Below are 21,235 nucleotides of genomic sequence, written 5' to 3' on the forward strand. Positions count from 1 at the left end.
TGTTGAAAACTGAAAGTGGCATGAAAACTTTTTAGGTTACAAGGTATCATTGCTTTATTGATAACCGTGCAACTTTCATTTTTCTTCTTCACAATTATATATTTAGGGAATTGGCTCTTTAATTCTATCATTAAATAAATATTCTTACTATGTTTTTCTTTGGTGTATCAACATATGCTTTGTACTACTCTTTCTATATATTTTATATATAAATAGAGAAAGAGAGAGAGAGAGAGAGAGAGAGAGAGAGACTATGTTGTCACCTATCTTCTTCTGCCCATATAGGTCACCTTTAGGCCGTTGGATTAGTACCCAACAAATATGTTCACCGGCATTTCTATGCCATCTGCTGGATTTGATCATACAACTGTATGTCATATTGCTATCTTTTTTCTAGTTTAGAAAAATCTAGCAAAACCTATTAACAATTTTTCCTGTTAAAAAAACATATTCGGTTTTAAGCTAAATAGGGATGTATTTTTCAGTTGAAAATCAATGACTCATATTGCATGAAAACTTGGTGAAATAGAATTCAAGGTTTATTGGGTAATCAATTATATCTAAAATATGGTTTTTAGTCAATAAGTAATGATAAACATATTTACATGCTATGCTAAGATTAAGTAAAAAACATACAACTATATACTTTTACAAGTGTATGATGGTTTAAGTCTTTAAGACAAATGCTTTTTTTTGAGAGAGGTTTAAGATATAAATGTTTAAGCCAAACTTGGCTTTCATACAAACCAGGTTTGAGGTCTTCCAAACAAGCATCAAACCTGGTTTTCATGTTAAAACCAGGTTTACACCCAAAACATGATCTTTAACGAGGTTTTAATCAGGTGAATAGCTAACTAGAGACGAGAAACCACCTGCATTCTTCAAACTCACAGAATTCTTGATGCATCCTCAATCCTGAGAATGCAGAAACTACGCTACATTAACTACAAAAACTGAAAAATAACATGAAATAATAGAAAAAAAAGAGAAGAGTTCAAAAGAAATCACATCCAATTACCTTATAGAAGCCTCTACTATATATATATATATAGTAATGGGTAGGTGCTAAATGATATGCACTAAATAAGTTTTTTAGGTTATTTTCATTTTATTTTTAAATTCTGACAGTATAGATGTGATCCATGTATTTGATTTTATAGGGATCAGCTCTTCAAGTGTTCTATTCGGATACATGGGTAGGTTTTTATAAAGTTCAAAAAATCAACAGTCTAAATTCTTTGTAAAATTTGAAAGCCCTAAATATCATTTTTTTAATCGAACCAAAAAATACCTAAAGAGCAGGAAACCCTATTTAGCATCTATCATTTAGCACCTACCCATTACTCTCTCTCTCTCTCTCTCTCTCTCTCTCTCTCTATATATATATATATATATATATATATATATATGAAATCTCATAATGAGCCCAAACGAAAGTTTGAGAATTACTTTGTAATTTGGGCAGTAAATTGCTGATGAATATTGAAAGGTTGGGCGTGTTTAAAACACACACTCTCTCTCTCTCTTATCATATGTATAACCTGACCCATCTCAACATCAGAAGCCAATGTTGTTGAAATTGAACCGAATCAACATAAATCGACCCAATTTACTCAAATTGGCACTTCATTGATGTATTAAAATGTGATATAAATCTAATTTCTCTTTTAATATTTTATGATAATTATGATGTCCATTTGCTTTTATAATTTTAAGAATTTATTGGGTATTTTAGGCTTTGATTTAACCTTTAAATTACTAATTAATTTATTCATATATATTTTATTTGTGTAGATACATTTGACTAAATGCTTTTTATTTTATTTAAAAATCATTTTTTGAAATAAATTGATTCTAAAGACTTGATTCATGCTGGGTTTCTGGTGCACTGCCACCCCTAAGCATAGTGAATACACACATGCTGTATGAATATAGACCATTTCTTTATAAACAGATCCATATGACTGTCAATGAATCAAGTATCTGACCCGTGTACCTAAAATATCTCAAATAACAAGTTGTTAAATTCACCTTTAGGCTTGTTTTTTCGGGTCAAGAAAATGAAATCCCACCCAGATGAGTATAACTTAAAGAGCTGATATATGCATTAAAAATACATACAAAACACTGAAGCAAGCAAGATCGAGTTGTATATTTAATAAAAACCATAACCGAAACCCGACCCGACCCGACCCGCATATTTCTCGAGTCGGGTTCGGGTTGACCGAAATAGTATTCTGGTCGGCAATGTTTTACCGCCATACCCGAGAATTCGGGTTTGCGCGGGTCGGGTATTCGGTACAAACCCGGTAAACTCATCGTATTTCTAGGGTTTCAAACAGATCGCTCTTGTTAAAACCCTAGCGTTTCATTTCCTCGTCTTTCTTCTGCTTTAGAGAGAGAGAGAGAGAGAGAGAGAGAGAGAGAGAGAGAGAGAGAGATCTGATCTCTCCCTTGTTACAATGGTAAGCCTTCTTCTGCTTCTTTGATATCGATTCGTTGTCATAAACCGGTTTCTGATCGGGCCTTGTTTTTGTGTTAGGAATCCCTAGTTTTCTTCTTCTTCTCTTTCTGTGCAGTTTTTTCTCTTTTTGCTGAGCTAATAAATCCTAGTTTTTTTGTTTTGTTTTGTTTTCTCGTGTTTTGTTACCTCTTGCTGAAGTACGAATCTCTAATTTTTCGTCTGTTGTTTGTGTTTGGGGACGGCAGTCTCTCATCACCAACGAGGATTTCCAGCACATTCTTCGTATCCTGAATACGAACGTCGATGGGAGGCAGAAGATCATGTTCGCCCTCACCTCCATCAAGGGTGTTGGACGAAGGTTCGCGAACATCGCCTGCAAGAAAGCCGATATCGACATGAACAAGAGGCGAGTTCCTTCGTTATCCTTGTTTGGTCTTCGTTCTTCCCCTCATGGATTGTGCATTTGCTCGATTGGTTCTTTACCCATATCCTCATCAATCTTGTTTTTGCTTCTTGTGAATCGATGGTCGTGTTCCTGATTCAGTTAGTTTAAAGATTCGTATACGTGCATGATTTTCAGTTTTAGGGTTTTTTCTTAAGGATCCTTATATTTTAATGAAGAAAAATATCAAATTTTTGACTCAGTTTTTTTTTGCTGCGTATTGCTTCATTCGTTACATTCTTGAGTGAACAAGTGTTTGGTAGGCTCTGCTTTGTTCCGTGTTTTGGATTTATTTATTGTTTCTCTAGAATAGTTCATGGAAGAGAGTGGATTCGAGCGTTAGAGATATAGTTTGTTACTATTGAAATAGGATGGTACAAGAGTTTGGATTAGTGGTCTTTGGAGGGAGCCTCGTATATGGAAAACTAGGATAAATTAAAAAAAATGCAAGTCTGTATTAGTTGGTGCTTACGGCATTAGCGTTTCATAATTACTTAGCTTCTGGTTATTCATCATACTGCATGTAATATTATTGAGGAACTAAGGATCACCATGGTTTCACGTATGTTTTTAGTTGATATGCTGGATTGTTTGGGATGCATTATCTTTGTAGAGCATTTTGTACAGGGGCGTAAATTTATATTTTCTAAGATTTGTTTTAGTTGCTATATCAGGTCTCTCGATCTTTCATTTGTCAATGAATGCTCATAAGATTTTTAGTTGGGATTTCTGATAGCTTTATTGTTCATCACATTTTGTTTTTCTTTGTCTACACTGTTATTTTTCCGTCGAGAGTAAGTATTGTTGTTATTATTGGGGGCTATGGTTTTAGTCTGTTAGCGCTGTAACAGGAACTTGTAAGTCTATGTTTTCTACATCTACTTTTTGGAAAAACAAGTGCCCAAAATTTAAATGTAGCATTTCTAGACCATTTTTTGGACAGTCTTGTACTTTATTTATTTAATTTTGCTTACTGACATTGCTATTTATGTGCTTTGAGTTTAAAAACTGAGTCCCTCTTGTACTCATAACTTAAGGTTTTGTATAATGTTCTGGATTCATGTTTGTTTCTTGTGCCATTTGTGAACCATTGTCACAGAAGGGATTTTGCTTTTTATTTGTTTCTAAGTTAGTTTCCTTGGTCTTATAGGGCTGGTGAGTTGTCGTCTGCTGAGCTAGAGCAACTTATGGTAATTGTTGCGAACCCCCGGCAGTTCAAGATCCCAGATTGGTTTCTCAACAGGAAGAAGGATTACAAGGATGGGAGATATTCCCAGGTTGTTTCAAATTCGTTGGACATGAAATTGAGGGATGATTTAGAGCGTTTGAAGAAGATTAGGTATGTTCCTTCTCTTTTTCACATCTGCTATTAGTTTGGTTCACTTGTTTGTATTTTGGTTTCCTAAAATTAAACCATCATAAGCTTTTTTCTGCTGTGAGTTATGATCTCTCTGTTTGTCTCTCTATACACACTTGTATATGTATTTTCATATAGTTCTTACAATGTTTCTATCACGTTTTATCATCTTTTGAAATGCTGATGATGATTGAACTGCATGTTTCTTGGGTGTAAATTCCTTCTTCGCATAAATTTTTACTTAGTTCGTGGGTATGTTGGTGGTAGATATATTATTGCTTTTGTCAACTTTGAAGTTTGCATGTCATGTTAATTTATTCATCTTCTCTCGCCATGTCTTGAATCTTTCACCACTTAAGTTAAATGTCCTCATTCTATGGAAGAACATCCCTCTTTGGCTAATGTTGTGAGAATGCATTATGAATTCCTTTGACTGCTACAGTGATACTATCTGGATGCTGCCATATTTTTTGTGGATCTATCATTTGTTCCAATCTTTGTTCTTTGGAATGAATTAGAGTATACACTTTCCGATGTGCCCTTTTCAGAATATCTTGATACTACTGCTAACTTCTTCTAGACACATCCGCCTTCAAGTGATTCATGGATCACACAGCCTCTTAGAGCTACACCTGCAAACCAGCATTATCACGACAATCATCTTTGTGTCTATGTTCTGAAAACTATGGAGAACTATTTGGTGAGCAGGGTCTTGTTGAATACCTTTCAGTTCCCATTGTCAGCCTGACTCCTCTCAACCATGTCCTTGCTCAATACAGATAAGTTCATATTGGGACAAAAGTTTGGTAACATCTGACTGATTTGAGTGGTCTTGGGAAAGATGGACTGTGGGTGATCGTCTACCATGTTTTGCGCTTCCAGAATGCTACACTGCTCTTACCGGTTACTCTGGTCCTTAGCAGATATTATGTAATGATGCTGGCATAAATGTGAATGGGTAAGTACTGATTCTTTTCTACTCATGAAAAGTTTTGGTTCAATAGGAAGGTACATTTTCTACTTTCTTTTTCTTTGCTTACAAATGCTTTATGTTTTTTAAAAACACTCTATACTGTTTTATTTTTTATTATAAATTTTCTTATTTTGGTTCATTGGCTTGCATTGTAGCACACATTACCAGATGCTGCTGGAGCTATCTTTCTCATCATTTTCTATGATTATTTAATATTACTGTTATTCTGGATTTTGGTTTCTTGTGACCTTTACCATGAATCTTACAAATGTGATGATTTAAGCTGCCTTATAACTGTGTAGAGGGAAGTTGGCAAATCAACACTTAAATCAATATCTGTCTTGGGTTGCATATCCTTACAACCGAGTTCAAGTTCTTGATTGCCTTTGACAGGGATAGATACACTCATTTCTTTGGCCACCCAGTTCCACAGGAAACAAAATGGTCCACACTTTATTTTTCTGCGTAGGATAGACGGTTTAAATGTCTTTTGATACGAGGGATTCAGATACACACACACACATCTACAACATATTTTTTATGGGAAATCCGTGATTATGTTTATACTTTAAATGTTCATGGCTGATCCAAAGAGTCTTGCATCATTATTGTATACAAGAATTCTATTTCACCCGGCCTATACTTAGTGTGGTAGCCTCAAGGTTTTGCATGCTTATATCATGTTTTAATGCAGGGACTACCACAAATTAAAATGGTTTGCTGCTTGCTTGTGGTTTCTTGGTTGGTTGGAAAATCAACCTCTTTTCTTTCAGGTTTCACCATGTTTGTCAATAGGAAACTTTAGGTTATTGGAGAGAAACTTATTCTGATTTGATGCATTTGTAACATAAATCTGCCTACTACTTAAATTTTGATAATTTGTATTTGCTATGTAATTAGCTTTTTAGTGATCCATTTTTTTGGTTCATATCTAATTCTAAAGGAAGCTTAGTTGCTGTTAGTCCAGGGGCTCATCTAAGTTTTCTTTGGGTTTAGCAAATAACCACTTTGGATAGTCTTGATTATAATTGCTATTAGTATGCCACATTCAAGTGAATCATTAACTATACCACCTGAATACAGGTGAGGACAGCTTTTATGTTGAATTGGTCATATGATTGCGAATGCACATTTGCTTATATGCGAAGGAGCCTTTTTAACCCTTAGTATGGGTGATGTAGACGTAGGCTTGTACAAGGGCACTTGCACACATGTTGCAAGGATAAAAGAATGGATATCGATAAAAGCTCTGCCAAACATAACCAATTTCCAAAGCGTGACATGGTCTTAAAAAGATGCAGAATGGTCGAGGGCTCTAATTTTAAATTAGTTCAATGCTTTGGGCTGTGATGCGTTAAAAAAGGATAGCCCGTTTGACAAGTTCATGAATTCATGGATAGTCTGAAAGGTTGCAATCTGACCGAGACTTAGCCCTTTTATTTTGACCTAGGATAGTTTCACATTCTTTTTCTCTATTCATTTCCTGTAAAGGGTGTCCCAGAACCAACTTGATTTAGGTATTAGTTTGGATATATATTTGGTTAACTTCTTCTCTTGCCTTTTGAGAGAACTGGGCATGCACATTTGTATTGTTGTTCAGTTCCGTTGCAGGCATATAATGATCACAAGCTTCTCTGACTAAGCAAGAATACCAGTTTTTGCCTTGCTTGCTAAGAGGGTGTTTGCACATCTGTTTAAATTGGCAAAGCATAAACATTTTTTTCCACATCTAAAAAAAACCCACAGGCTATAGGATTCCGACCCATCAAGGGTAGGCATATAGATCAGGGGAGTGGAACATCCATTCATTTCCAGCCTTTCTAATCTGATTGTAGCCCCAATTTGATTAACAAGCCCCATGCAATTCGTCGATAATGCACCTTCTTCCCTTATGGATAGAGAAACATAGGATGCCATCTCCCTTTTCCCTCTTTAATTTACAAGTGCCTTAGTCACACTGGGCTAGATAGAGAGCCCCTGCCAACCACAGAGGCTGTCTCTTGCCGTGTGTTTGATGCCGTCTTATTCTCTGATTAAAATTTTGTAGTGTGAAGGATGTTGCTGCCGCAATCCTCTTATTAGAACAGGACTATTCATTTCTAATTCTTTTGTGTTTGTGGTAGTGAGAGATTATTCTTTACTCTTTGATAATCTGTGGTATTAACTGTCATCAGGAACCACCGTGGTCTTCGCCACTACTGGGGCCTTCGTGTGCGTGGGCAGCATACCAAGACAACCGGCCGTCGGGGGAAGACTGTTGGTGTCTCTAAGAAACGATGAGAAGTCTGGGTCGTCCTTTTGCTTTGATAATCTACTGTGCTGCTGTTTTTTGGATTTCTTTCATGAGCACCTCGACTACCTTTGTCAGACATGACTCATGTCATGTTTTTGTTTCCATTTTGTGTTGGCATTATTACCTTTAATTGCTATTCTAAATTAATCTAGGTGAACGATTTTGTGAACCATCCGAATCTGGTAATGTCTCTCTCTCTCTCTCCACATGTATATGGTACAATCACATTCCTACCTCTGCATTGTTATCAGTACATTGCCAATAAATCATTACACTAAGGCCTGCATGTTCCTGCAAGGCCATGATCATGTCTCTCTCTCTCTTAGGGGTTGCAGAATCGCCCAGCTCATTATTTGTTTCATTGGCACTGTTTTCATACTCTGAAAGCAGCAAAGACCCTCGGTGACAAGTCTAAACCCTGAATATGCCTTGATCCAGCTGTGAGTCTAACCTCTGCCCCCGCTCTCCATAGAATATCTAACAAGATCACCGCTTCCATCTCTTCGGTGCCTAGCTTGATTGGAACCTAAATCTTGAGTAAAACCCCTAAAATTTTACATGGTGAGAACCCAAACGACGGACCAATTTCGTATGTTACACGAAAGTTTCCCTGGAATTCTCTCTCTCAAATGCAGAGTCAAAGAGAGACGCTTTAGGTACGGTGGTGAGAGGGAAGGAGGGTGCCGATGGTTTCACTGCCACCGATGATGCTGTCGCCCGTTGGTCCGAGGCATGAAGGTGGGGTGGAGAAGGGCCGGAGTGCCGCCATCCTACAAAGGAAGTCGCAAAGAGAGAGAGAGATGCAGTTTGTACTAGGGGTGCCCGAGCCCGAGCTGTGAGGGGAAGGTTCTAAGTGTGGGAAGATATTTATTCTTTTTTTTACAAAAGAAGCTCAAAACTTATAACATTCACATGTTTGAACGCTATTATCGTGTGTTGATTGGACGGTTCACGTGAGAGTGGTTAGATTGGTCGAACGCATTTCTCACATATAAGAAAAATCGTAGGTGCCTGACCCTTTTTGGGGTTTTGAGTTTTTTTTTTTTAAATCTGACCTGTGTTCTGCATTTACTAGAAAATCACACTTATGTTTTTTTGAGAAAAAAATAATTTTTAAGTATTGATTATTTTTTTAAAATTATAGACCATTGATTTTTTAATCCTAACTTGGTGTTGAAATTGGATGATCCAAAAATTGATTCCCATGTAGATCACATATGTTCGGTCATATTTAAAAAAAATAGAAACAATTTTTTTCAAAGCTCGGTAGTCATGCAGTAGGCGTAAAAAAACAAGCACCTACTCTTTCACTATATATAACCCCTTAATTTGGTATCAAATATTAAATAAAAGACAACAAAACACAAATAGAAGGCCAACAAATATATATATAAAAAAAAACTCAAAAAATACAAGAAAGCATATGAAACTTAGTTTCTTATCGTTCAAAGTTTTTAGGGATAAAAAAAGGATGCAACATGAATTATATAAGAATCATGCAAAGAGAGGGAAAATGGTTAAGGTTCTAAAAGAAAAAAAGGTTGGGTTCTAACGAGACATGTCTTGACTTTAAGCAAGATTTTAGTTAAAGGAGGTTCACATGACACCTGCATGAATGTTAGAACTCTCCAATGGTATGAAATGAAATACCAAAGTAGAGCTTTTCAATTATAGAAGGTTCACATATGCCTTGCAATCCTCAGAAGATGTGCACATTCGATATCAAAATATTTTTTTTTGAGATTCAACTTAATGAGGTTTACAAATTCTTTTATGTCCACAAAATGTTTATGCAAATCTTTTCGTTATTGAGATGTTGCGATCTTTGAACGACGTATCTATCACGCTAACATCAATAAGTCCGCCTGTGAAAAGAGAAAATATCCTATAAAATTCAAGAATCAAAATTTTAGGCATGTCCAGGATTGTGGCAAATTGTAAGGCATTTCTAAGATCGCACCATTTTACAAAGACAATACAAAGATCTGTTTCATTGTCAGTTTTATCTATTTCACATTGAAAAAAAAAAACCAGATCTTAACCAAAACTTGTATAAGATCTGAGTTTGGTATAAAATTTCATAAACTATACCTGGCTCTATATACTAATCAAATCCTTAAAATTCAACCCAGAATTTAATCAGACCTTCTTTGTCACCAAACCCTGACTCTATAATGTTTGACACGGGTTGAGTTCAGGTCAAACCTGACTTATTGACACCCTTGTGCAGTGGTGCCAGCCCTAATTTAGATTCCTGTCTCCGCCCCTGGTTGAATGAACCTGTCAATGGCAAAGATACACCAGGCACGAATAAGGGCTTAATAGAGTTCTTGGATCCTCCCAAACCAGGTATCAATGGCATGGGTTTCACCAGAATATAGAATATATACAAAATAGAATGCAACTTCATTAAAAGGAAAGATACTTCAATCATCTTTACCAACTACTAGCTACTCTTTAGCTTGAAGGGGTTTGGCGTAGTGGGATGGGGCCTAGGCCGGCCGCTAGAAGGGTGCTCTAGGTTCAAATCCCATGGCCGTCACTTCCTGCACAAGCCAAAGCTGGCTTGGCACGTCCCCGAACAGCATTAAGATGCCCAAAAAAAGGTTTGTGATCATAAAATCAAAACCTCTTTTAACTCTGAAATACCTCAAGCGTTCTGATGGTCTTTTACCTTTTCAAACAACGATCTATAGCATCAGTACGCCTAAAAAACTAATAAAAAAAAAAACTAAAGAAAGAAAACACTTGTTGATTTTAAAACCAAAGAGTTTCAGCATACAATATATCAAGCACTCCTATATACTTGTACAAACAAAATGGTTACAGGAAACCAGAATTCATGCCAACAGGAAGATGGCTTGGGTCAGCTGAACTATACGTGCAAAAATCAGCATAACCGATCCATATACTAGACATTGTCAGATGCACGACCTTCGCCGGCATCATCAACATCATTTTTCCTGCCTAGTCTCTCGTCCAATGCATGGTCGCCCTGGTCTCTGCATGAATCAATTATATTTCATAAGACAAAAAAGAGAGGATAGCATGATTATTAACATCTACCAGACTACCATGAACATAAGAGAAACCAACCCTCCAGCTTTGATCACTACCAATCAAGCAAGAAAGCATGGATGAACAAACACAGTATATATTAGCGCCTGAGTGCCAAACCAGCCTGAATGAACTTGAAAAATTAAGTTGCTGCACCTACAAGTTATGTGCTCATCTTTTTCCATTATGGCTAAGGTATCAACCACTTCATCCAGAAGCATTCAGGAGACTAGGACCCAAACGTTAGCAAATCAGCTAACCCCCTGCACACATTCACATTCAGGTGGAGAAGGGTGGGTACCTGCAATGTCCAAAACACATTCAGATCATTTTCAGTTATTTCTAAGACAGCAACATTTAGCATCACCAACTTGATACTTCAGTTTGATGATCGCTAGACCAGGTAGACTAGGACTCATGTTGGTAGATGTGTGCCACATTGTAAATACCAGCAGTTACAAGCACTAGAACAGCATCCAGGTGGTGAAGCATCTGTTAACGGACACACATGGGAGATGAGCTTGCTATCAGGCTGCTAATGGAAAACCTGCTCATATTCACTACACTTTTGATACAGAAGCAACCAAACTGGAGTTGCTCTTGCAAGATTTCAAGCTCCTCCAATCTTTAGAACCAGATTACCCAGGAATTTCCATGCACTTCATGGAATGGATGATTCTGCTAGTCATGAGATTCTAGAGATTTACATCATGAACATTTAAAATCTACTAATGTGTTCTAGATCATTTTTGCTGAAGAGAAGAGCTGTATAGAACAAGAGGTTCTTTCTTCAAACTGCTCATTAACTCTTTGTTGCACAGTTTGGATTCATCTAATTATGAGATGATGTGGAATTCATCACCACCTTTTACAGGGTTATCTAGGATATCTCCTTCCATAAATCCACCCTTACAAGATTAGCAAAGGAAATATATACAAGTTCTTTTTATTTATGAAAAAAATTTGCATGCACTTAAATCTTCCTTCTTGAGAGTCATAAATCACAAGCATTATGATCATTTTCTTGTTTAGTTTGTACGCAAGTATGCTAGTTCTTTTGCGTGCTTTCTGTAGATAGGTAATTCATACTAATCAGTTTAAAGACGAGGAACAGGAGCTACAGAACATGGACCTCACCTTCTTGATGCATCGATGGGTTCGTATCCATGTTCTATCAGACTGCCTGAGACATGGCTATCTCCCTTCCCATGGACGTTTTTGTTGCCACAGAGTAACCTGTGGAAACATGAGGTAAAAATCGTCACTAGGGGTCTGCAAATAATAGCTAAAGTAGAAATTAATTTTTAATGAAATAGTACAGCACAAATCATAAGAATCAATGACATTACACATTATTAGATGAAAATCCACTATGTTATGACACAATTGTTCTAAAATTCCAGTCATGCAAGAAGACTCCTAACAACACATTAATACTACCTTAAGAAACGTGGGAAGAAAGTTGAGAAAGCAAATTCGTCATCAGGATCACCCAATAAGTTGGTCTTTGGATTCCTTTGGAAATATCTCAGGTAAATCCAACTCCCGTAAGTTCCAAAGAGAACAAACGGCAAGTAACGCATTACTCCTAATGTGAAAAAGCTTATGATGATCGCCATCAAAACGAGAAGTGATGGTAGCCACTGATAAGACATAAAAATCAATGACCTTAATGAAATAAATGTTTAATAATGCCTTGGGACTCTATTGAATACAATGCTTCAAAAATACTATGACAGAACACAATCGTAAATTTGGAAAAGTCAGCCACACCTCAGCCCTGATATGGATTTTTCCAAGAACAAAGATATCCTGATCTGGCATAGCCTGTTTCACTCCAACTAGGAATCCACATAGCACTCCATGAAATCCAGAAAGAGGAGTATACCTGTAAACAAGGACAGGAAGATAAAATACTTATTGTGTACAAATTAGCAATCAGAATTTCATATAAAAGAATGGAAGCTTATCATCGACACAACACCACTCAATTCTAGAAAACATGCTGGATATTTCAGGAGAAGATACTCGAAGTGGAAAATAATGGAATATAAAATTGCATCACTAATATTAAGTCAATCATTAACCAGATGAAGCATTGGCAGGAAGAAAAAAATAAATAAATTGTTGGACCAGCTGACAACAATTTGAGCAAGCGAAGATAATATAGTGCACACTTTACACTTTTCAAGATTTGGACCATGTCTCTGGAGCAAGAACAAAGAAAAGATTGTAGAGTCCTGTTATCACAGTATAAGACATATGAAGATATATGCCAAGAAGGAGGCATGCTTTGACAACTAGAAACAGAAAAACAGCCAACTTTATATCTATCTATCTATCTATCTATCTATCTATCTATCTATCTATATATATATATATATATATATATATATATATATATATATATATATATATATATATATATATATATATATATATATATGGGTGCTTCTATAGCGATATTGTACCACCATAACTTATGGTGGTACACACTTGATTTACATAGATCTAAGCTCCAAATGCAAAATCTAACCTTTGGATCATGTTTAACATGTTTTATTTACTATTCTCATGTGTTAAAGTTGACTAAAATACAACATTTTATACCATGTCTAGACCACCCTTATTTTAATGAATTGTGAGTGGTTGATTTTCACTGTCTCAAAAGTAGGATCTTATGATGTATTAGACATGATAAAACCTTCTGACATTAATACTAGTATGTTCAACTGATTTATAATGAGTCTCTTGTTTGGGAGGGAAACAAATGTCAAAACACATTTGTTAAAAAGTGCAAAGCACATTTTGGTAATTTGAATTTGTCAAATGAGAGTGACTTTTTTGACTGGAACTCCTCCTGTCAAGAAAATAACATGATGATTCCGAAAAGATTGGGAATTATATCTTCAAAACTAAAAACATATATAACATTTATGAACACCAATCTAGAATACGATTAAAAAAGATGCAGGCTACAAAGGAAAACCATGGATGATGTTATGGACATAAATAAAGGCATCCACAACCAATATCCATATATGTGTTGTGTCCTATTGAACAGCAGACAGGGCTTATGTATGTTGACATGGTACACAGGGCTAGGAAGAGGACCCTGTGATATAAGATATCAATATGCCTGATAGAGTTCTCTTTTCCATAGTATTTGGTCAGATAAATTAATCTTAAAAAATCAAATGAATATATATGGCATAAAGTGTGTCAAATCACATCCACACGTCAAGAACAAGGTTGAGATTTCAATCCAGATCCCACTTAAACAACACAGAATGTGTATGTCATCTTAATCTGAACCCAATACCAAGAAACTGTCCTTCTCTAATGGATCAGGATCAACTCCAACTCCAACTCATTTACAGCCCTGCTCCTCCAAGGAATGCCTGAGAAAACATCATGCTAGCAATATACAGCTCAAGAAAATACCAAAGACCACTGAAGTCCAACATTGATAAGCCTGCGTGTTGGTTTCTCTATCACCTAGTAACTACCACAAATTGAATTCACTCATACAGGAATGTGCAAAACAAGAAACTCTGAAGGGCTAGAGAATAAAATTTTATTGTCCATTAAATAGTAAAAACTTGATAATCCAACCTTTGATTTGTCTAAGTACATGAGTAAGAAATAACTAAATAAGGTTCCAAAATCCAGATTAGCGGTTCAAAACAGCAATTCAGCAAAGGAAAAGGGTGCTTACAGGAATTTCTCTCTTCTGGTAAAATAGTAAGACACAACTGCTGTGACATATACACCAAATAAGGTAAAGAAGTTCACAAAAATGATGAACTTCACAAATTCACGAGATCCCCATATTGGTTTTAGCAACTTGCCGCCGTACAGAAGGCCATATATGCTCAAAATCAGCTGCAAATGGAAATGTTTTAATAGCCTCAATAATTAAAAATCAGTAATTGGTGCACTGCTAACTTTGCATAAGCATCAATTCCATAGCAAATATCAGAAGAAAACGAAAAAGAAGTATGCAGTCATGATGACTTAACAAGGACCCTGCTCATCATTTTCATTTAAACAAGAACTTTATATTCCCAAGAATAAAATATTGAGGGAACAATCAATCATGTTTGATGGTTTGAGAACCAAACTGCTATACCTTGCAGAAAACACTGTGAGTACTCTACTGCAGTAATTACTGCAATGGTAAATCACACTTGTACATAACATACAAGATAAACAAAGAAAATATCCCAATGATGCTACAAAAAGATAAAACTATGCAAGATATTGTACATGTTCCCATGAAATATCCCTAAAATTATACACCATTATAAGTGTTGCTTTGAAAAAGGCATCTGAAAAATAATTTTCTCAGGTGTTTTCGAAAGAAGATGCTAGCCGAAGCATGGATAGCTTTATCAATGAACTGGGTCTTGGAAGACGAGATGTGTCTAATTCACCATATCTCTAATAATAATTGAGAATTGTTAAATCATGATAGAGATAACATGCATCATAACAAGTGGTTCCTCAGCACCAAGATGTATAAATGGTGCTGCACATATATAGCCACAAGGAATTTAAAATACAACTCCTTACTGATTGCAGAAAAAATAAATCTGGATACAAGTCACTAGATTAATCCTCTAGCTTCATAAAGGATCACCAACTTCAAACCCTTGACATGTGTCAAGAAAAAGATAAAGCACTTACCCCAAAGAGTGACTGTTCAATGTATCCAGCAGTTATAACGTTCCAAGCAAAAGGTATAGTCCTGCAAGTCGCAATGATAACACAAAAAAAAAAATTATACAAGAAAAGAATACCATCAAGATGTTCTAAGGATTTTGGTATTCAAGAAATAACATGTCAGATAAAATATAAATTCTCCACAACTCAATCACATCATGTGTAACTTTGGTGTGTAAGTTGAACCACATCTTAAACTCATAAGCACCTAACTTAAAAATATCATATCAGAAAAATATGATTCTGGTTTTAAATATTTCAACAGCTTGGCATTGATCTAAATTGGAACTCAACCGATGAACCCAAAGAAACAATAATTTTCTTTAGCTCTTTTTTGTATTTTTGTTTATCTTCTGGTAAGAATATTAACTCACAAATGCCATTTTGCAACAATACTAGGTAATTAAACTCCACCAAGTGGGCCACCAGGCATGCTCTTCCAAGGGTGTCGAGCATATCCAAACCTCAAAAAGGAAACAAATATCCATTAGGTCTAGCCAGTAGCCACTCTAATTCACTTAGACAAAGTCTTGAAAGTTGATTGCATGACAAGGTTTGTTCATCTAAATTAGAGTTCAAAGAACCCAAAGAAACAGTATTTTTCTCTCTTTTTTGTATTTTTTTTCCTTTTAAGTTTTAACGAAGCAAATTATCACACAAATGCCATTTTGCAACAATACTAGTTAATTAAACACCATTAAGTGAGCCACCATGCATGTTCTTCCAAAGGTGTGGGGCATATTCAGACCTCAAAAGAGGTAACATATCCCTGTTACGTCTAGCCACTCAAATTCACTTAAACAAAAACATCTTGAAAATAAATTGCATAACAAGGATAGCGAATGCAAGCTTCAAGTCATACCGATGGCAACAAAGGTAAAACAAATTCAAGCAGACAATAGTACAAGAACTTCATCAACGAAACACAGAATGATACAATAAAATGCATAAAACACATCTGCTTCCAATTAAAACCTCAGAATTGAAAATAAGGAAATCTGTTCCATACTTCCCCGGAACCAATGCCACATATCGAATTATCCAAGGAAACAACAAGGAGAGAGCAAATCCAATGAAAAGTACTCCAGACAATCCTTTAGATAGCCTGGTGAAACCCACCTGTTGTCAAAGATAATTTAGTTAGCACCTCAATCAATAAAAATTGAAACCTAAGATCAAGGATAAAGATTACAAGAAGCAAGATACACAAGAAAACTTGCACAAATTTCCCTCCTAATGTCTGAACCAGCGTCACAAATCTCGTTCTGGAAAAAATATTAGTGAGGAAAATCTCACAATAAATCAAAATAGATTGTTTTTCGGAAAAATATCTGGAAACATCAACATAAATAAAAAGAAAACGTGAAAAAGATAAAAATTATAAAAAAGTGCTTTATTGTACTAATATTGCAATAGTATCATGAAATGATCACAAACTCGATTTACATAGAATCGCTTCTCTACTTTAGAATCCGGTGTGATGACGATGACAACTCACTCAAAAATCAAGAACCAAAACTAGAACGCTTCCCACAACAAGAGAAAACCACGGAATTGTTCTCTCCCTTCCCACCCCAGTTTCCTCCATTATATGTAAAACCCCAATCCTATTTTTCATTTTTTCATCATAGCTAGTCTATGTACTCTCCCTTTCTCCACTTTTGTACCGTAGATCTGGCTCTACAAACAAACAGAATATCATTTAGTTATTCAGTTATTCCTTATAATAAGGAATATCGCTGACTATTTTTTCTACTCTATCTCCTACGACAGGAGAAAGCCAATTCTTCTCTTATCTGCTCACCTACTACATAAATCACTCTAAACCCCAAAACCTACCTTTTTTAGGGAAAAAAAGAAATCCGTAACAAGAATAGAGCAGTCTATTCACTCTTTCCGTCGTGGCCCTTTGCTTGGTTATCTCCACTGTTCTTCTTCCCTTTCTGGTCAGTCTGTTAACAAATCAATCCATCTCAGTCCTTTCCAACATCGAGCAACTACGCTGAGTCTACTTCTTACTTTAGCTGAGGAATGGACTATCTTGGAAGTGCCTTTCGGCAAGTGTAGCGTCGCTCGGTGGAGCGGCACAAGAGAATCGGTTCCATTGGATGTTCTCCCAAAACCCTAACCCTAATCTTCAAATTTCACCATGAATCACAGGCAAATCCACAAAATAATGCGAAGAAACGGAGATCAAACGGGACGAAAGCGCACTCGAAGATCGAAAATTGAGACGAGAGGTAAGCCGGAGAATCGGAAAGGCGAAATGCAGATCGAAGACGGCAGAGACTCACCGAAGAATACGTCGGAGTCATTGCCGGAAAACGGTTTCTTGTCGGCGTGGCACGCCGGAGAGTATTTCGGGCTTCCGTAGATCTAGGGGCTCGTATTTATAGGGCACCAGCCCCGCAACTCTGCCGACGCATCCAAAAAATCTAAAATATAAATTTTTTTATTATTTAATGACCCTGGTATATGAGATACTTACTTCTTTATGCCATTCCCTGCGTGCTGGATCGCGTCATGGTTCGTCCATTTCCACGGGAAACTTGCGATTTGCGAAGAAAAGCGGTGCTGCTGTAGAGGAACACGTACGATAGTACTATGCTGGATCCCACGTATCTCTGCCGTCCATCTTTGAGATGAACGCTCCTCAACGATTTGGGGAGGTTTGGATGTTTCCCGCTTGGAACAACGATTTTCAACAAACGTTGAACGCACGTCCGGCACTTTCGCCGCGTCCATGATAGTGTGTAATTTTTGATCCACCTCCCCGTTACAAAATGAACGGAACGGACAGAAATCTCTCTCTCTCTCTCTCTCTCTCTCTGTGGAAATTCTCTCGGCCCATCATTCTCCCCTTCTTCGTTTTCCTAATTTCGATACTCCCCTCCAAAATTTCGCCGAAATCCGACCTCCTTGCGCTGTAGCAGCGGTCCGCTTCAGGCGTCATCCATCTCGATGACCACATCCTCCGCCGGTTCCTCCTCTCCCCGGCTAACCCTCGCCCCTATTTCCTCCTCAGTGTACTTGGCAGCTGCACCTGCAATGTTACCTGAAGAAAACAGAGAATTTCCTTCAAGTTTTACAACCAAGGCGGCAGCCTGTTTGATATGGAGATCCTCTTTTGGCATATTCTTCTCCCATTTCATTCTCCGCCTGGAGTTTGCAAGCTCATTGAGTTGTTCCTTTGTGCGGTTGCTGAGAGAGTTCCTTACCATTACATGTGATTGAACACATTCCTGAAGAACATCAACAATAGATTCCCCAAGTCTTTTTATGATCACCCAGAGAAGTTGCTTCTGCCAAGTCTACTAGAACAGGTGCAGCCTTATCAATTACCTATACAAATTGAAAGGGACAATGAATCAAGCTGGTAAAAAGAACAAGAAGCCTCAAATTTACTGTATTAAGAGAATATGTTCAATATTCATTAAATCAAAATCAAAGTTCTGATCTTATGGATGATACCTCTGCTTTTCAATGAAGGTACCTCCTTGTTCTTTTCCATTTCTAGGATAAATAATTTTCTTGGTATGGTTAATCTTCTAATCTCAAGATTCAACAAATAAGAACTTGAATTATCATTTCCATTTCCAGTATAGATAATTTTCTGGGTATGGTCAATCTTCTAAATCTCAAGATTCAACAAATAAAAACTTGAATTCAACTTGATCATACAGTTCACTTGTCACTTTGTAAGGGAAAATTCATTGTATAAAACTGATGTTTGGGTGACCTACATGCCAGCATTTTAATAATTTATGATGGCATTATGGGAATCATCAGAGGAGAAAACTAGATAAAATTGATGGAGAAATTCCACTACTGTAACATGTACCTGGTAAACAAGTTATCACCTTATTCAAACATCACTGATAATTACAATTTTTATGAACAAGAACTCTCAAGATTTTATACATCTATTCTATCCTGCAATATAATTCTGTCACCCAAACATTCACCTAAGGAAACCCCAGGAAAAAAGTACATCCCAAAAATTAACATTGTCAATGAAGTGTTCAGGAAAAAGTTTTTCTATATGATCTGATACACAAAGACGCAAAATCCACCAGACAATTACATATCCCTAGAGTTACATAAAAATGTCACTTCGACCACACAACTGTATTACAACTGACTATTGTGTGGCCTCTAAACAAACACAAAGTGGACCCATTCTTTCGCCTACATGAAACAGAGAAATGCCAATATCATGTCACCAGTTCCGGTAGCAAGTAAAAGTCAGATTTGAGGAAAATTGCCAAAAAATTCCCCTTTTGACTGAATGTGTGAACCCAAGAAGCTCAATGCACATTATTAAAAAAAGAATATGCATAAAGTGTGGAGCTTCGGAGGAGTAAATACATTGTGTATAACATATAGATGAAGGAATATCGTCACATACCTGTCCCTGTCATTGTGTTGATGCGAGAGAGATGGACGAACTCTTCAGCCGAACTGCTCCTGTTGATGAGTACTGGCCTTCAAGCAGTGGGTGAGCAAGGATCAATCTCTGTAAGCCTTCAATTTCACCGTTACACCACTGCCCATCATGTGTTGTATATATAGGTATCCAAATGATACTTCCGAAAGGTCACCATGCATTATACCAAAAGGTATGATGCATGGGAAGATGCACATACGAAGGAGCACCTTATTTCTCAACAAAAACACCATCATAATAAACTCTATTTGAAAAGGTATAAATGGTGTGGCTCCAACACAAAACGCATTAGGAACAAAACATCACATAATGTTCTAGTACAAATGAACTTGTAACTTAGTCTCAAACCCCAGAGGACCATATGTGATTGCATACAGATGAACATCACATCGATTGACAAGAAATAAAATACACCCTACGTTAGAGAAAAGAGACACCAGAAGAGGTACGTACTGTAATAAACCACACAAATTCAACATGAACCAGAGGACCTTGCCTTTTGAGAAGTATTTTGATCTTGGAGCAACCACAGAGGGCAATCAATAGCCATATATTGCCAGTCATCTTAAGAGCGAGCAATGTTACAAAGGGCTTCAATAATTCCAGGAAAAATAGCCACATGTCCCCTACCATGTTTGTGATGACATATTGTTCTTAGTAAACCAATACCAGCTGGTGAATTCTCATTAACTAGTTCTTCCCCACATGCCCGACAGTTTCACAAGAAACTCAGGCTTGCAAACCATAGGGATGAACTCTGGCTCGAAGGCAAAGCAGTTAATGAGCTGTAAAGACCAGCATTGCAATTGACTGGCCCACTCTTCACCTTTCCTTGATTCCATTTCGACGACACCCATTCCACGAGTGAGCAGATCACAGTGATAACTAGGGGTGGCAATCAGGTTGGGTCGGCGGATTGGTGGGTCAGAATACTTCAACACGAACACGACCCGTTTATTAAACGGGTCAGATGTGGCAAACACGAACACGACCCATTTATTAAACGGGTAACCCGACACGGTTAACCCATTTAATAAACGGGTCGGGTCGACATGACTACACAACACGATGACCCGTTTATTAAATGGGTTGATCCGATAACATAGACACGATAACCGATCCGAGTAACCCGAATAACCTGTCTAACCCGAATAACACAATTAGAAACACAAAAAAAAATGGTTGACCCGCCCGCCTGTCAAACGGGTTGCAGGTTGACGGGCTTGTGTAAACAGGTTGCGGGTTGACGGGTTCGTGTAAACGGGTTGACCCGCCCACCTAACCCGTTTATTAAACGGGTCAAACGGGTTGGCATACCCCTAACATGAACACGACCTGTTTAATAAACGGGTTAGGCGGGTCGACCCATTTACTACACAAACCTGTTTAAGCCAAACCCTAATTCGGCTAAGAAGCGGGTTGGCGGGTCGGGTCAGATTTTGCCACCCCTAGTGATAACTAATACACAATTTCAAGT

General features: G+C 37.1%; 2 protein-coding genes across 3 annotated transcripts; one reads left to right on the forward strand and one right to left on the reverse strand.

The window, feature by feature from the left end:
* The first annotated feature begins 2,365 nt into the window (after positions 1–2,365).
* On the forward strand, positions 2,366–7,698 carry LOC149823347 (small ribosomal subunit protein uS13z/uS13y/uS13x-like). The gene is made up of 4 exons (XM_090018787.1): positions 2,366–2,465; positions 2,710–2,870; positions 4,057–4,245; positions 7,411–7,698. The coding sequence occupies exons 1-4, from the start codon at positions 2,463–2,465 to the stop codon at positions 7,514–7,516; spliced, it is 459 nt and encodes a 152-aa protein (XP_089874913.1). The 5' UTR covers positions 2,366–2,462; the 3' UTR covers positions 7,517–7,698.
* A 2,565-nt stretch (positions 7,699–10,263) lies between these two features.
* On the reverse strand, positions 10,264–17,720 carry LOC149823348 (rhomboid-like protein 19). Of its 2 annotated transcripts, XR_016434752.1 has the most exons (9): positions 17,606–17,720; positions 16,321–16,430; positions 15,276–15,336; positions 14,305–14,471; positions 12,360–12,474; positions 12,027–12,229; positions 11,724–11,822; positions 10,747–10,887; positions 10,264–10,531 (listed from the first exon to the last, which is right to left on the reverse strand). XR_016434752.1 is itself a non-coding variant. In XM_090018788.1 (8 exons), the coding sequence occupies exons 1-8, from the start codon at positions 17,624–17,626 to the stop codon at positions 10,441–10,443; spliced, it is 867 nt and encodes a 288-aa protein (XP_089874914.1). In that variant the 5' UTR covers positions 17,627–17,720; the 3' UTR covers positions 10,264–10,440. The 2 variants fall into 2 exon arrangements, 1 of the variants encoding a protein (XP_089874914.1); XM_090018788.1 differs by lacking the exon at positions 10,747–10,887.
* Positions 17,721–21,235: the final 3,515 nt, after the last annotated feature.

This window comes from Nuphar pumila, chromosome 10 (genome assembly GCF_984573655.1).
Source record: "Nuphar pumila chromosome 10, dmNupPumi1.hap1.1, whole genome shotgun sequence".
NCBI lineage: Eukaryota > Viridiplantae > Streptophyta > Magnoliopsida > Nymphaeales > Nymphaeaceae > Nuphar > Nuphar pumila.